Source organism: Aptenodytes patagonicus, chromosome 4 (genome assembly GCF_965638725.1).
Source record: "Aptenodytes patagonicus chromosome 4, bAptPat1.pri.cur, whole genome shotgun sequence".
Taxonomy (NCBI): Eukaryota; Metazoa; Chordata; class Aves; order Sphenisciformes; family Spheniscidae; genus Aptenodytes; species Aptenodytes patagonicus.
The window spans coordinates 20,386,234-20,403,674 of record NC_134952.1 but is presented as its reverse complement, the minus strand read 5'-3'; the positions used below and the strand labels follow the sequence as shown (position 1 = coordinate 20,403,674).

The 17,441-nt window shown below is 38.9% G+C and overlaps 1 protein-coding gene across 1 annotated transcript in view; it reads left to right on the top strand.

Annotated features, from left to right (window-relative positions):
* The window catches only part of DHX15 (DEAH-box helicase 15), a 59,091-nt gene that overhangs the window by 14,744 nt on the left and 26,906 nt on the right, over positions 1 to 17,441 (top strand). Inside the window, exons 6-7 of the mRNA XM_076336040.1 lie at positions 12,721 to 12,888; positions 16,966 to 17,052. Coding sequence (XP_076192155.1) covers positions 12,721 to 12,888; positions 16,966 to 17,052 — 255 coding nt within the window. The remainder of the gene's footprint in view (positions 1 to 12,720; positions 12,889 to 16,965; positions 17,053 to 17,441) is intronic.

The following is a 17,441-nucleotide window of genomic DNA, read 5'->3' as shown; positions in this document are numbered from 1 at the left end:
AGGACCTACTGTAATCTCAAGAACTAGGAAGTGTGCTCTAGGTACCACTACCACTATGTGGTTTGGGTTCAGTAGGCTTAGTAGCTTGGGTCTTGCCATGGATTTTTGTTGGGTCAGAGCAGAAATGCTCTGTAGTTCTTTTGCATTCTGGAAAACGATATGAGCAAGGTGCAGGATGATTTGATTTTCTTGTCAGAAAGATGCATTTACAAAGCCAAATGAAATTACATAAAGGGAAGGTGTTTTAGGTGAAACTATGCAAGTGTGAACTGTTTTAAGAAGGTTCAGATAAGGAGTAATTGCAGTGGTCTAAGGCAGAATGAGGGTCCTTTACTAGCTGCTGCCTTCACTTCCCACTGAACTTGAAGTAATGTTATATGGGCAATAAGATGGATAGCAGTTAATTAGTACAGATTAGTTAAGACATAAAGTTGATGATGGAACCTTGGAGATACTAGGGAAGATTCTGTGTTGTCAGGCCCAAAAGTAAAAAGAAGTTTAAATACATTTGGAAACCAAAGGAACCTTAATTGTATAAGCCTGTTACTGGATGAAGATAAAATTGTTGTTAATGGTGCAGAAATAAGGGTTCAATAAAAACTTCCTTCGTGAATCCTGAAAGGAGCAAAAGTATATGATTGTTGCATGAACTGTTTTTCAGTCCATTAGTAACAAAAGAGGATGTTCTAAAAACATTTATTAGGAATAAACATTTTGAAACAGGACTTGTATCCCGCAGTCTCTGTAAGGAGGGGAGCTCATCTGTTGATTTTTAAAACAAACAAAAACCTACCCTGGTATAACAAGGAGATTCCAGAAGATGGAAATAATATTCATGTTTCGTGCCAATATTCAAAAAAGGGATAGCCTGAGATAACCTGGATAACTGTAAGCCAGGTTGCCTGTTGTCAGTCACAGGAAAAATTGGAAACTCTGACAGGGAATTCTGTTCACAAGGAAATAGTATACTTACATTTCGGTCAACATGTCTTTCTTAGACAACAGGTTTTGTCATACTTGTTTTCAGTTACTGAGATTACAGACTTGGTAGTCTAGTTGTGTAGATAACACTTGTTAAACTTGACTTTAAATGTCTCGAGACTGGCTCACCTGCAGATCTCAGAGGTTAGCTGGTTTATTGTCTACTGGAGTTCTGCTAAAACAGTAGTAGATTTCACACTCCGTTAAGATAGTAATCTGAGAGTACGTGTAAAATCCTTACAGATAAACTTGTGGGGTAGGGGAGGCAGAAATAAGGGCACAGAAACTGTATAGATCTGTCTACGTACCTTAGTAACCTAGGCACTTATGAATGCAAAGTGTGTTCTCTGCCACCCCAGTACCTTTTTCGCCATAAAGCCAAATGCATCATTACACACTAAGAATAGTAATCCAGGCTGCATCTGGATGTTTGAAGGTAGAGATCAGCACTGTTGTTCTTGATTGTAGATAAATATACTGAAAAATATTGCTGTGAAGTTCTGGTGTCAGTGTTCCAGAAAGGTTTAAAATGTGGTGGTGTTAAAACTGATGTTGCTACAGGCCACCTAACTGGGAAGACCAAGTGGATGAGGCCCTCTGTAGACAGATAGGAGCAGCCTCACGCTCACAAGCCCTGGTCCTCATGGGGGGACTTCAACCACCCTGATATCTGTTGGACAACACAGCAGGGCATAAGCAATCCGGGAGGTTCCTGGAATGTGTCAATGATAACTTCCTTCTCAAAGTGATAGTGGAGCCAACGAGGAGAGGTGCTATGCTAGACCTTGTTCTCACCAACCAGGAGGGGCTGGTGGGGAATGTGAAGCTCAAGGGCAGCCTGGGCTGCAGTGACCACGAAATGGTGGAGTTCAAGATCCTTAGGGCAGCGAGGAGGGCGCAGAGCAAGCTCACTCCCCTGGACTTCAGGAGACTTTGGCCTCTTCAGGGATCTGCTTGGTAGAATGCCATGGGACAAAGCCCCGGAGGGAAGAGGGGCCCAAGAAAGCTGGGTGATATTCAAGGATCACCTCCTTCAAGCTCAGGAGCGATGCATCCCAACAAAGAGGAAGTCGGGCAAAAACACCAGGAGGCCTGCATGGATGACCAAGGAGCTCCTGGACAAACTCGGACACACAAAGGAAGCCTACAGAGGGTGGAAGCAAGGACAGGTAGCCTGGGAATAATACAGAGAAATTGTCTGAGCAGCCAGGGATCAGGTTAGGAAAGCTAAAGCCCTGATAGAATTAAATCTGTCCAGGGACATCAAGGGCAACAAGAAAAGCTTCTGTAGGTATGTCGGGGATAAAAGGAAGGTGAGGGAAAACGTGGGCCCTCTCTGGAACAAAACAGGAGACGTGGTTAACCCAGGACACAGAGAAGGCTGAGGTACTCAATGACTTTTTTGCCTCGGTCTTCACTGGCAAGTGCTCAAGCCATGCTGCCAAAGCTGCAGAAGGCAAAGGCAGGGACTGGGAGAATGAAGAGCCACCCACTGTGGGAGAAGATCAGGTTTGAGACCATCTAAGGCACCTGAAAGTGCACGAGTCCATGGGACCTGGTGAGATGCACCCGTGGGTCCTGAAGGAACTGGCGGATGAAGCTGTTAAGCCACTATCCATCATATTTGAGAAGTTGTGGCAGTCTGGTGAAGTTCCCACTGACTGGAAAAGGAGAAAAATAACCCCCATTTTTAAAAAGGGCAAAAAGAAGGACCCAGGGAATGACAGGCCAGTCAGTCTCACCTCTGTGCCTGGGAAGATCATGGAACAGATCCTCCTGGAAGCTATGCTAAGGCACATGGAAAATAAGGAGGTTATTGGTGACAGCCAGCATGGCTTCACGAAGGGCAAATTGTGCCTGACAAATTTGGTGGCCTTCTACAACAGGGTTACAGTGTTGGTGGTTAAGGGAAGAGCAACTAACGTCATCTACCTGGACTTGTGCGAAGCACTTGACGCTGTCCCACATGACATCCTTGTCTCTGAACTGGAGAGACATGGATTTGACGGATGGACCACTCAGTGGATAAGTAATTGGCTGGATGGTCACACTCAGAGTTGCAGTCAGTGGCTCGATATCCAAGTAGAGACCAGTGACAAGTGGTGTTCCTCAGGGGCCAGTACTGGGACCAGCGCTGTTTAACATCTTCATTGGTGACATGGACAGTGGGATCGAGCTCACCCTCAGCAAGTTTGCCGATGGCACCAAGCTGTGTGGTGTGGTTGACACACTGGAGGGAAAGGATGCCATCCAGAGGGACCTTGACAGGCTTGAGAGGTGGGCCCGTGTGAACTTCATGAAGTTCAACAAGGCCAAGTGAAAGGTCCTGCACATGGGTTGGGGCAATCCCAAGCACAAATACAGGCTGGGGGATGAAGGGATTGAGAGCAGCCCTGAGGAGAAGGACTTGGGGGTGTTGGTTGATGAGAAGCTCAACGTGATGCGGCAATGTGCTCTTGCAGCCCAGAAAGCCAACCATATCCTGGGCTGCATCAAAAGAAGCATGACCAGCAGGTTGAGGAGGTTCTCTGCCTCTACTCCGCTCTTGTGAGACCCCACCTGGATTACTGCATTCAGCACTGGGGCCCCCAACATAAGAATGACATGGACCTGTTGGAGTGAGTCTAGAGGAGGGCCACGAAGATGATCAGGGAGCTGGAGCACCTCTCCTATGAGGACAGACTGAGAGAGTTGGGGTTGTTCAGCCTGGAGAAGAGAAGGCTGCGGAGACCTTATTGCAGCCTTCCAGTACCTGAAGGGGGCCTACAAGAAAGCTGGAGGGGGACTTTTCACAAGGGCACGTAGTGATATAAGACAGGGGTAATGGCTTTAAACTGAATGAGGTTAGATTTAGATTAGATATGAGGAAGGAATTCTTCACTATGAGGGTGGTGAGGCACTGGAACAGGTTGCCCAGAGAAGTTGTGGATGCCCCATCCCTGGAGGTGTTCAAGGCCAGGTTGGACGGGGCTTTGAGCAACCTGGTCTAGTGGAAGGTGTCCCTGCCCACGGCAGGGGGGTTGGAACTAGATGATCTTTAAGGTCCCTTCCAACCCAAACCATTCTATGATTCTATGAAAAGAGTTGCAAAATATTTTTGAGGTTTTGGTAGAATATTTTGTAAATGAGGATTTATTTTAAAGGTACACTTTTGTCATCACAGTGAGGCTGGTTAAGCAGTGGAACTGTGAAAGAAAGTAGCAGAGACTTTCTTATGAGGAAATGGAAGTCAAAATTGACAATTCTTTTAGTCTCGGTGGTAGTGATTGGGTGAGGTTAAGGCAGTAAGTGTATTGTGCTGCAATGAACAGAGGTGTCTTGTTTAGTCTTGCATAGAAAGTATTGAGGAGTTGGGGAGCATAAATGAAAGAAAATAATAATATTAATTGTGTTCAGGTGCTAAAGGGCGGAAGCTTTTTTGCTTTTCATTCATTTGAAATGATGTCAATATTAAATACTTCAAATAGACCAGGTCAAAAAGATCACAAAATCATTTAGGTTGGAAAAGACCTTTAAGATCATCAAGTCCAACTGTTAACCTAGCACTGCCAAGTCCACCACTAAACCGTGTCCCTAAGTGCCACATCTACGTGTCTTTTAAATACCTCCAGGGATGGTGACTCAGCCACTTCCCTGGACAGCCTGTTCCAATGCTTGACAACCCTTTCAGTGAAGAAATTTTTCCTAATACCCAATCTAAACCTCCTGATCCTGAATATAGGAATCATGCTGAGACAAGTTCAGTTTTGACTTGTTGACAGAGCAGTTCTCGGTTATGGTCAAGTATGGACTTGTTCCGTGCACAACTTTTTTTTGTCTAAGTATGTCACCTAACAAAGTTTTGTTTCTCTGAATTTGTATTCAGAGCATCTCCTGAAACGGTGCAGCTCTTAGTGCCAGTTATTTTTACTGTTGTTTCCTCATTTTAGCTTGTAGCAGTTTGGAAAGGGAAATTAGTGAAGTTCCATGCAGTTCTAGGGACAAAGACAAAATTTCTAGAAGGTTCATGTTGTCAAAGCCAGGTGTGGCTGGCAGTGCCCTGTCTGTGTTAAGAACTTGAAAGAGGAGGGGGAAGGTTAAGGCGTCTACCAAATATTTCTGGTTTGGGAAGTCCTTTTTATTTATGCATTTAGTTTTTTCCTTGCGTACTCATTTTACACAAGATAAAATTGCCTTACACTTTTTTGGCATTAGTTTCCTTCAGGGTTTAACAGTTATGTCTACTTGACTAATTTATCCAAGGTGAAGCTAAATCTAACTGTGTATAGTGTAGCAGCTGATCTGCTGTAGATAAGACTGTCATCTCCTATTTAAAAAAGTTTAAAGTGTGTTCTAACTGGAGCAGTCTTGAAGTTTTGCTCACCTCATGAGATTCTTTGTAAGTGCTCCAAATACAGTCAGCTGAAGAAAGGGTTTCTGAAATAATGTTCCCAAGGACCATGTTTACAAAATCGTTGAAGTCTGTTTTGCATGCCAAGTGCTCGAATAGTTCCATTAAATGTGCTTAAAATGACACCACTAGTCAACATCTTTTTGTAGAAACAGTTTTTCTAAAGATAATGGGATACAGTTGAGATCTTAAGATTGAGTGGAGCCTGACCAGCAAGTTAAATGGATGTTTAAATATACCAGTTTGGTCTGTGAGCCAGAATGAATGCCAGCACTTGAAGTACTTTGGTGGCTCAGGGTAACTTGCGGTCAGTCATTTGGTAACTGCTGTTTAGTATCAGTGTAATTTCAAGCCTCATCCATGGCAGCACGGATGGGTCCTGCACACAAACAAAAGGGAAGGGAATTCAGGTTATTGGATTGTTAGCTTAGCAGGAGCGATTTAACTCAGTAACTTCATTTTGCTGCTAGTCTTCCTAGGTTTCTTTTTATGTTTGGGTTTTTTGACTACCATTCAATGGAACTTGCAAAATCTTGGCAGTATTTGTTCAGCACAAACTTGCTTCTTAAAGATGTGGTGCACTAACTCAATAATATATGCAGCTGCTCCTATAATTCTTTTCTGTTTCTATTCTTGCTAATAGTAACCTTTCAGTATGAGCACCTTTTTACTGCAGAAATAGCATCAGGGAAAGAAATGAAAGTGAATTTCTAGTGAGCATTCAGTTTGAATAGTGTAATAAAGACTTTATTTTCAACAGCAGATAAAAAAAATGTGCTGTGCATGATAAGCAAAATTGGTCTTGTCTGTGGTTAATTTTATACAGCTTTTAGATGAACTGCTAATGATATGTTCAAATCCTTAGTTTTTGATGCAGGGCTAGGGAATATTAAGTATTGGAGTAGTGAGATGATAAACTTAAGCAGTGGAGATGTGGTGTTGGAGGCAGCTGGGGAGGTGTTAGTTTGTGGTTCATTTATTTCTGAGTCTCTTTCTTTGCTGTGTGTTCTGACACAGAGCCCGAGGAACCAACATGTTTCTAAATTAATCAGGCACAGACCATCTTTAAAAGTCATAAAGCCATACCTAGAAGATTTTCTGTGATAAGGCTTTCAAAAGTGAGATCTTTTAGAAAAAAATGAGTATTACTAAATATTACTTAGTAATACTAAGTCCTGTTCACATTTTCAGTCTTGTTAGTATTTACTAATGCAAATCAAAGGGGGTGTGTGTGGGGGGGATTTAAGCACTAGTCCCGTAAGTGGTACTCTTAATGTTAAGCCGTAGGAAAACTATCAGTTCAGTCCCTCTTAGTTTCAAGTGCTGACAGCTTTTCATCATGTCTTCCCAGATCATTTCTGTCAGGTTAAAGAAACAGGCTTCTTCAGGAGACCTTCCTTTTGTCCCCTTCCCATGCTGTCCTTTGAACAATGTGGAAGGTTTTATATTTTTCTTCAACGAAGGATAAAAAGGAAACTTTAGCACTGTTATGGTGATAGAAGGAAAAAGGATTTAGTTTTACCAGTAAGAGGGGTAGGAATTCAACTCTACCCTCTATGTCTTGTTCTAGCTGAAGTAGTTTTTCCTGCATGTTCTGGGATGAGGGATGCAAGCAGTACTGGGCAGTATGAGAGAGACATGGAAGACAAAGGGGCAGACTGTGAAAAGACAATCTTGAGCATTAAAGAAACTAACCTGCAGCTAGTGCTTTCCCTGGTTAGTTTAACTGTTGCAAAGGAGTTGACCAGAGAGCAGCATTTGTACTTGTACAAAGAGTAAATGCAGCCAGGTCTGTTTCTGCGGTTACAGTCCAGCAATTTTAGCTGTGAAGTATCTCCAGGTGACATTGAATATGTTTATCTCACTGAATGGTTAAAAGTGCTTTGGAGTACTTAATTTTGACCATGATCTGAAACATTAAATACACTTTTTTTAATGCCTGAAAAGCACCTATAGCTCTTCAGTTTTCTTTGTTGAAACTAAGATGTGGAACCTTTTTCAGAGCGTGTGCATATTTTATGTACTGTTACTATAGTATTTAATGCTGTTCAAGGGGGTGTCTGTGTGACTCAGGACTGCTGTTTTGGCTTTTGAGTACTTGTATGTATAGTTATACACACTTAGATGAAGTCTTCTCACTGTATTTCACTGGAGCTGGAGCAAAAGTTCTGCTCTGTCAGCTTGAATCATGTAATATAACCAGTTATTTTACTTGTAGATATATTGATCTGCCATGAGAAGGGAAAAATAAAGCAAGCACCATGCTTTTAATTTCTTGAGAGCTTGATATGAATAGTAGTGTCCTCTGGATGGGGACAGCAACGCCTAAAATTGAATATAAGCAGGAATCCTGGCATTCTGAGAATTCAGGACTCCTTTTGTCAACAGGCTTCAAACTCAGAGTTTCCCTCTGGTCTGGTGGATCTTTGCATTTCTAGCTGTACAGAAACACAGCTTCAGTGAGCGGAATAAAAATTACTGCATCCAAGGATTTTTTCTAGGCACTAGTCATCAGCCTGCCTTTTCTTTGGAAACATGGGTTAAGATGCAGTAAACATCCTGTCAGATTCAGGAGGCATAAGTAACCTGCTTACTGTTACATGAAAATATAGATGGCTGCACTACTGTTTCTAATAAATCAGAGGGAAACTGCACCCTGTTCTTGCTTTGTTTTCTAAACAAGACACCGCTAAGCATTGGTTCCCATACAGACTTAGGTCTTGCTGAAATTTGTGGTACAATGGAAGTTCCCGTTGAAATCCTGAAGCTTTTTTGGTGTTTCAGAATTGCTTTCTGATACTTAAGCTCCTGAAATCTGCCTAATTTGACAGGTATTCTAAATATTGCCTGTTGTCTACCAGTTGCTTGAAAACCTAGCAGCCTGTTCAGGATTGTGTGTAGAACCATCCTTAATCACACCAATTTCTTGGAAGGAATACCACTTAAATTAGCTTAAATTTGCTTTAATAGCAATAATCTTGTTTAAATTATTTTCCTGGTTACTGCATTTTTTCCTTGTAAACTATCTTTATTTAGCTGTAGGTACAAAATACAAATTGACGACTCTCTCACTTGGATGTTTAGGTGACTTTTTTCCCTGGTTGAAAAATATTCACCATCCCATTTTACCTCCTTGATCACTAGTATGTCTGTAAAAAGAAATATGTTCTCTTTGCTGATTCTTGTCTGTCTTTGGAGCTTTTCCAAGGAGAATCGCTTATGCTGTTGAGGGTGTAGAAGAATGTTGAGGACTCCATATTAATATTCAAAGTGTACTACTATGGAGTTCTTAAGTGCTACTTGATTCTAGTTTCCATAGTGTTGCAGCTGAACTATAGATATTGTGCATATATTGTGAATTCATTTTCATTTGGATCAAGTGAGAAGTTTTTTGAAACTTTAAATTACATAATAGACTGTCTGGGACAATTCTAATGACAAGATGTTGTGAAGTATAGATAAGTTGAGTGTATGTGGCACTTGCAGCTTGAGATAAATGAGCATTTTAGCTAGCGTGTAACCTTTCCTCCTTTTGTGGTCTGTTTGCTATTTACCTTTTGGTAGTCAGCTCTTTTTAGAATGAGTGCACCAATGGTCGATTTAATTGACTACAATTTTACTGAGAACTGCTTCTAAAATAATAGTCCTAAGAAGTCTTCAGTTTTGTGAGGAACTAGGATCAAGTTCAATCTACTAACTTCAGCATTGCCTAAGGCTCACACTTTTTGCCTGTTAGGCCTACTTTCTTATTTGATTAATTCTGAAGTAGGTCTTTGCTGATGCACTGGGCAGTTGTGGGTCTAACTGTGGCTCCTCTGATCCTGTGTCTGTTCCTGCTTCCAGTATGCTGGTATCTGCTATCTCAGGTAGTCAGTGTGATAGTCAGGGCTCTGAGGAGTTTTTCGGGCATAATCTAAATGCAAGGCAAGTTGCACTCTACCCTCCCTCTTTTCTCTCCAAGAAGGAGAAACCTCCTCTTACATGTGAGTTGATGGAATAATCCCTCTTCAAGGGGTTTTGTAATGGATTTGGAGTAGGTGGTGTGCAAATATTTAAATGTGTGTGGCTGCTTTTTTAAAAAAGCCTTTCATACTTGATTAAGTCAGGACTATTGAATTGAACTTGCTGAATCTTCAGAGGATTAAAGTTAGGATTGTGCCTTCAACTGTATCTCTCATATCTCCAGAATTAAATGTTTTCATGTGATACAAATGAATCTTTAACACTTAAATGAATCCTTAATGCTTCCAAACTATTCTTAGTACACATACGCCTTTTAGATTGTGTACTTTGGGAGATCGGTTTTAGTCATCTGCTGGAGTTGGAGGGTGGTTATGGATACAGCTGAAGTACAGATATACTCTTCTGCCAGTGTGGTAAATAAAAGGAAACCACCCTTTTCTCTCTCTTTTTTTTTTTTTTTTAAATTAAAACAATTCAGTACTAAAGAATTCTCTTTTACTACTGTCTTCAGATTAGTGGCAGTGGCTTTTGGTGACTTCCATCCTTCTTTCAGCAGCTTATGATGAGAGGTCCATAGTTAACCTCTGCAAATCTGCAGAGAGTAATGGTTATATATGCACTTGTCATCTTTATGTTGAGAAGTATTTTAATGAGTCCTGATTAGGGATACTTTGAAAATACATTGGGAAACTGTAGGGCAAAACAACACTCTTATCTCTTCTGAAAGATGATAGGTGGCTGTGAACGCATGTGGCCTGAAGAGTATAGTGCTTTCATTTATCGCTGCTTGCTTGTATTTTACTATCTCTTAAGTATAAAACTGTCCTGGAGTCTCTAGTCATTACTGTTGAAGATTAAGCATCCTGTCCAGCATCAGAGCTTTCCCAATTACACAGTGTAATCTGCTCAAATTCCATGAAACAGTGTAGTGACCTTCAGATCAGGAGCTAAGGTCTGTGTTGGATTTTTGTTTTAGCATTTGGCTTTTGGTTTTTTTGAAAGATACAATCTAATTTTGTATTAAAAACTTGACAAGCTGATACTTGGGCCTGTTAAGACTTCAGATGCAAATTTGAGAGGGAGTGTTGCTGTCTAATTAGTCCACTATTTACTTTTAACATGTTGTCTTTTTACATAAGCACTATTATTAAAGTATTAATTTACTGAGCTACTGTGTATGATCTGTCAATTAAGTTAGGTTTTTCCTTTTCACTGGGAGGCTATTACTGAACAGATATTGACATCTGTGTAAAGAAATTCATTCTCTGTTAATAAACCAGTAGGGGGCATTCCAGCTCAGTTTCTTGTATGCCTCTTACATTTTATGAAGGGTGCATTGGATTTGTTGGCAAAGTGCACCTTTGTTTAAAAGGCTTTTTTGTAATCTGCAGTTCATTCAAATTGGCAGGATAATGCCAGAAAGCATTAGGCTTACTACGAAAGGGCTCTTTGACATCAAAGAGGAAGAGCCTTCATTTTGCCATACTTATGTTAATTATATATGCTGATCAATACAGAACATGAGCATTGTATTGTCTGTGCTTCTTTAAAACATACTCACTACAGTTGTGCTGAAAACTTACAAGTCTCTTTAAAAACAAATAAAAGACCCAGATTTGTTCCAGGATCTATCTGAATTTATGGTTTCTAAAAGGGAGGCTGCTTTTGCTTTTCTAATTACAGTTTAAAGCAGTAATTTTACAGAGCCTTTAGATTAACCTGTTCTGTATATTTGCTTGAGGGTCTTAAGCATCACTTCAGCTTCAGGCTGGTGAATTATTTGTGATAAGGGAGGTCTGGCCTCTTCTTGGAATATGCTGTAGCCATTTTTTGCTTTTGCCTACTGTTGCTTCTTGTCATGGTGACTTCATTCTCCCATCAGTGGTTCAGCTGGAATATCAATAGTTAGTAAGCGTGCCTTAGTTATACCAGTGGCGGCTCTGTTGTAATTTTTAAGTTGAAGTTAATGAATTGTGTTATTCATTGACCTAAATTTCTGTGCACTTAAATTTTCATTAAATCTTGTCATAACTATAGGTCACCTAGCTGACTTAAACGTAGTTGTCTTAAAATGAAATGGAATTACAAATAATTGGGCTGTGGTGAACTTTTTTGTATGGTAAGCTAGTCAGAAAATAGGCTAGCAAATGCTGTAGAAAATACTAAGGTAAAAAAGGCATGAAAAATCTTTCACATCTTCAGAGTATTTCACTGACTCTTCTTAAGCTTAAATGGGATTTCAGTTAATTTTAAAGTAAGGTCTGAAACACTGGATTGGGAGGCTTGGTTTTGAGCATCCATGTTTATACTGTAAAGGTGTTTGTTCTTATTAGGTACAATGAAGCAAATCTTCCATATAATTGCATTAGTGATACGTGACATTAAAGCTTAATTGGCTTATTTTAAATATCTTGCACATCAATTTCTTCTAGATTGTGAAAATTGAAAAGGTCATGAGTGCAGTTTAATATTCCAGGGTGAGAGATTTCAATTTTAGTACAATTTGTAGAGAATTAATTAGGAAACATGACTAAAAGAAAAAGGATGTTGAATGCAAATTAGGCTGTTCATTAGAGTATAGAAGCTGAAGCATCTTGAAGTATTGTGGAAATTTGATTGCAAATTCAGTAAACAACCCGATTTTTTTTAAAATTATTTTTATTTTTTAAATTAGAAGTTATTGTAATTGTTATTCAGTGTAGACTTAATATAATTGTGTTGTAGTTTAACCCAAGTCAGCAGCTAAGCACCACACAGCCACTCGCTCACTCCCACCCTGGTGAGATGGGGGAAAGAATTGGAAGGCTAAAAGTGGAAAAAATTTGTGGGTTGAGATAAAGACAGTTTAAGTAAGGCAAAAGCCACGCAAGCAAAGCAAAACAAGGAATTCATTCACTGCTTCCCATCGGCAGGCAGGTGTTCAGCCATCTCCAGGAAAGCAGGGCTCCATCACATGTAACGGTGACTTGGGAAGACAAATGCCATCACTCTGAACATCCCCCCCTTCCTTCTTCTTCCCCCAGCTTTATATGCTGAGCATGACGTCATATGGTGTGGACTGTTCCTTTGGTCAGTTGGGGTCAGCTGTCCCAGCTGTGTCCCCTCCCAACTTCTTGTGCACCCCCAGCCTCCTCACTCCTGGGGTGGTGTGAGAAGCAGAAAAGGCCTTGACTCTGTGTAAGCACTGCTCAGCAATAACTAAAACATCCCTGTATTATCAACACTGCTTCCAGCACAAATCCAAAACATTACCCTGTACTATAGCTACTAAGAGGAAAATTAACTCTCTCAGCCAAAACCAGCACAAATTGTCTTAAGGCACTCTAAAATAAAATGCGCTGCCTTTTTCATGGAGTTCTCTTCTAACCAGTATTTTTGTTTTGCAGGAGATTGATGAAGCCTGCAAGAGGATAAAACGTGAAATTGATGATTTAGGCCCTGAAGTTGGTGACATCAAAATCATTCCATTGTATTCCACCCTTCCTCCGCAGCAACAGCAAAGGATTTTTGAACCTCCCCCACCAAAAAAACAAAACGGAGCAATAGGAAGAAAGGTAAATAGTATGCTGTTTAGTAACTAGCTACTCACAGTTGTGTGGGCAATTAAATATGAGTTTCAGCTGTTTTAAGTGTATTTGGACAGCAACAAGTAGAAGGGTTTTTTTGATGAAGCCTTAATAATCCAATATTTTATCCCATGAAAATTTTTAGATAACTTGGGAGTTTGTTCTCAGTGCAATTCGAAATTCTGGCTTCCATCTATAAAGCCAGAATGTTCTAGTAACAATTTGATTTGACTGAATGGGAGTGGCATTCATTTAAGTTTCTTATGAGAAATACAGTAAGTCAGATTAAATACTGAATTTGACAACCACATGATTTACGTGGAGGGATGGGATTGTTTTTCCCTAAGTAACTATTCTGAGACTTTTTTTTGAATCAAAATGGACTATCTCTTCAAGGCATTATCAGGCAGGTTTTGTCTGTTTCTCAAGGGTTATGAGAAGGTGCAAGTTAAAACAACGTTGAAGTTAGAGACTCATGTTTTATGTAGTAGTAAGCAAGGAATTTTAAGGTTCTTTTGTGGGCAAAATGGATTAAGAAACTGAAAAATTTGAAATGGCACTAGTGAATGTTCTTCATAAAATTAATAGTTTAATTCCTGAATGCTCACGTAAACTACACTAGAAACTATGTGGTTATTTCTCTAAAACTGATCATTTGGAAGGAGTCTTAATGGAGCTTCCTCAAGTTAAACTAATGCTATATGAAACTGTAGTGATCACAAAGTTAAGATTTTGAAGGTCAAAGCTGAATCATACTATCTGCTCTAGGCGGGGTTTGTTCCTTGATTATTTGCTTTTTTGTGCAGTACAATGCATATAGAATACTAGTGACAACTTTCTGGTGTTCTGGAAGAATAAATCACTTAATAAATTTAGTGAAATGATTCTCTCTCTCCTATTGAAGTTGATTGCAGAAAGCATTCAATCTGAAATCATGAAACTTATGCTGCAACGAGATTATATTAGCAAATTACTTAAATGAATGAAATTGCTTTTCAGTGATGAACAAGTGATAGCTGTGTATTTCATTAAATTTTCATTCATGTTTAAAACTCTGCACTTCAAAATAGGCAGTTTCTGGTTTTCTTGATAAGAGGATAACAGATGCAGTGTGTAGCTTTCATGTTGAACTGACAAGCTAGTACCAGTGTCTAAGAGGGAGACACTCTGTGTAGAAACTATTTTACTACAAGAAAAATTGCCAAGCTGGTAAGATATCAACTGCAGGCAAAAGCAGGCATAAAATACATAAGCAACAGATTCAGACCTACAAATCCATTATTTAAAACAAACAAACAAAAACCCCAAAAAACAAAAACACCTTTCCTCTTTGGCTGAAATGTTCTGGCTTGCATGTTTTGGTTTTTATCTCCATAACAAATCTAGCAATGAGTGAAAGTATGTTTGTGTGTGTTGTAAATTTGTTTAAATGTTGTTTTAGTTTCAGTTAGTCTCACTGATCAAGATATGTAAAGTAGGACATGTGTTGCTGGGCCTCCACTATCTTAGAAAATGTCTGCTTTCACACAGTCTCCTGTGGGAGTTGAACCTAGTTTTTAGAATTGCTGAGGAGAGAGAGCTAGCAGGAGGTCTGAAACATTTCAAAGGTTCTATTGGTCATAAAAACTAAGTGAAGTGCTTGCAGTATCTGAATAAGTATCTCCTGAGCTTTAACTTTGTGAAAGAAAAGTGAGATACTGGAAGTTGCGTGGCATCTTGCAGTAGTAGTGATGGTAACGGCTAGTACTGATATAGCTTGATAACTTAGCACTTTTTTTGTCCTCTTAGATGTGCTAGGCAAGATCAGCTATTATTGCAAGAAAGCTTAAGATTAAAGATAAAAAAATGCTTTTACTAGTTAACAGTTAAGCAGAGTATTTCATTTATACTGTGGAGGAAGATGAAGATGACTTAACAACAAACCTTTCTACTCCCCTTTCCTATCTTATTCCTTCTTTCCAAACCGTGTTCCATTGTCAGTTTCAGGAGTCTTAAGCATTACTAGTTAATACATATGCGATATAGATGTATTTTTATATATAGATAATATGTATATTTTAATATTCAAAGTAACTTGTTTAAATTAATCTCTCAAACTCTTTGGTGTATCAAACTATTAATCTGATATTTAAAAACGTTTTCAATGCAACCATTCCGGTAACTGCAGAACTGCAGTTAAAGCTAATTAGGTACAATTTATTATTTTACGTAGTTTAGTGCTAATTTCATTTGTTTGATTTCCAAGTAACTTTGTACTTTGGTTTAGGCTTGAAAGATATGGCGTAATTTCCTCAAGTTTTATCTTAAATTTCTTGTGTTTTTACATTCATTAATTATGGCTTTTAAGCAATGTGACATAAACAAATGTGACATAAACAAATGAGATCTGTATATATAACAGAATCCACTGTGTAAATAACTGTTTTTTTCCTTCCACCTTTGGAAAGCTCCATATGATTCAAGTACAAGTTAAATTGCTGGACCTTTGTGGACTAAGCATACTAACAGTATTGAGTTATTGGTACTGAAGTGTCCCAATAGAAATTGGTGATTATAAGCAGGACCAAAACCTTTTGACGCTGCTCTGTAATTGGTATTTGAAGATTCTGGGTATGGATGCTTCTATAGGTTAGTAGATCCAGAAAAAACTGAGACTTTTTAGATGAAGTACACTCTACAGCAAGCTGGATGTGGATTGACTAGCCTTTTAACATGGGAGTGCTAGTTTAATTTGCATATTTAATGACTTGCAATTTTTTTTATGAAAATGTATTGTGCTTTTGTGTCAGCACTTAATTGCACTGATGTTTGTGGCTTTTATCTCTGACTAATCTGTGCAGGTTACCTGTGAATGAAAGGTGTACGGGGTTTGTTTTTTTTGTTTGTTTGAGGAGTTCTAAGTAGCACATTGTTTCAGGGTGGAACACCACAATTCCAAATGAATTTCAGATTTTTTTCCACCACAGTGTTGCTTTCAATATGTAGTAGTATTTGGGCAAGCTTAGACCTTAAGTCTACTTAAGAAGAGACAAGCTGAGAGTAATAAGTAGCTGACTGGCAAGTGATCAGCCAGGAGGAAGAGAAATCAGCAGGATTATCAATCTAGTCCAGTTGCTGGCTTCATTGTAATTCTGAACAAATTGTTAGGGGTCTCTCAAATTCTAATTGCTAAACTGAAAACAATCATGATGGAATGCTCTGAAATTAAGAGGTGAAAGGTAAGTAGTTTTGATGAAGTGCTGAACGGGTTTTGGGTCTTTTCTGAGGTTGCTGATTAAACTTGCTAATAACGTGATTTAATGTGGTCACTATTGGGATGAGAGCTAATCATACCTATAGACTGTTACACTGCATCTCTGGACATAAAATTTGAATGATGACAAATGAAGCCTCAGAACTCAGATATCACCTTTGCTTTAATTTTTGCATGAGACTTAACCTTCAGAGGATTTATAGACATTTAAGAATGTAATCTTAAAAATATGTAAAGATGTTTGAATATCTGATAATTTAAAAAGACAAAGTTGAAATTAAATACATATTGTTCAGGATTTTAGCCAGAATGTATTGATAAGTGCTTCATTCCAAACAAAGTAAAAAAACATACTGTGCTGGTACAGTTATATAACCTTTGATTTAATATCATTTAACCAGCTTGCCGCCTTTAGGGTTTTTTAAAAAAAAAGTTAAAAAGCTGGAATTAACAGGTGATGTTAAAGGGATCCAATGTAACTTGTCATTTTGTACCAGAGATGTGAGAAAAATTTTGAATACCAGTTTTGGAAGTAAAATATTTGCTCTTCTGTTTCTTTTTCTCAAAATGTAACGTTTATTATATTGTTAATAGAGACCTAGGGGAGCAGAAACAGTGGACAAAAATTGCTCTGATTTCAATAGAAGTTCATCTGGCTGATTTCAGATCATACTCTAAAAACGTTAGAGCACAGCTCTGGTAGTTACTGATGAAGCGAAGGGAAGTTTGCTGAAAATTCTTGGTGCAGAGACAGAATCGGAGCTCTTCATCTTCAGGACAAAGTAGTTACATGTACTATTTTTTTTCAACAGGTGGTTGTGTCCACTAATATTGCTGAGACATCGTTAACAATAGATGGTGTTGTGTTTGTGATTGATCCTGGCTTTGCAAAACAGAAGGTAAATACTACTTTGTTTTCTCTTTCTTTATAGTAGGAAAGATACTGGAATCTGGTTTGCTCAGGTAGCCCCTTTATAAACACTGATAGGTCTTTTCCCAATTGAAATCTTGACCTTGGTTGTTTTGATTTTGTTTTGTTTTTAACTTACAGTAGGTTTGCACTTAGTCTGCAAACTTTAGATATCTAGAGCAGTCCAAAACAGTGCAGTGCAGAATAATTTTATTTCCAAAAAATTGACATGAGGATTTTGAGAGTTAGGCCTGGAATATGGATTTCCTAGATACTTTAGAAAGGGTGGTTTTGTACTATGTGTTTATGCTTGAGAATGCTCAAGTAAAACCAAGAAATCATACGAAGGTAAATAAAAATGGTGCTAGAAGCCACCTC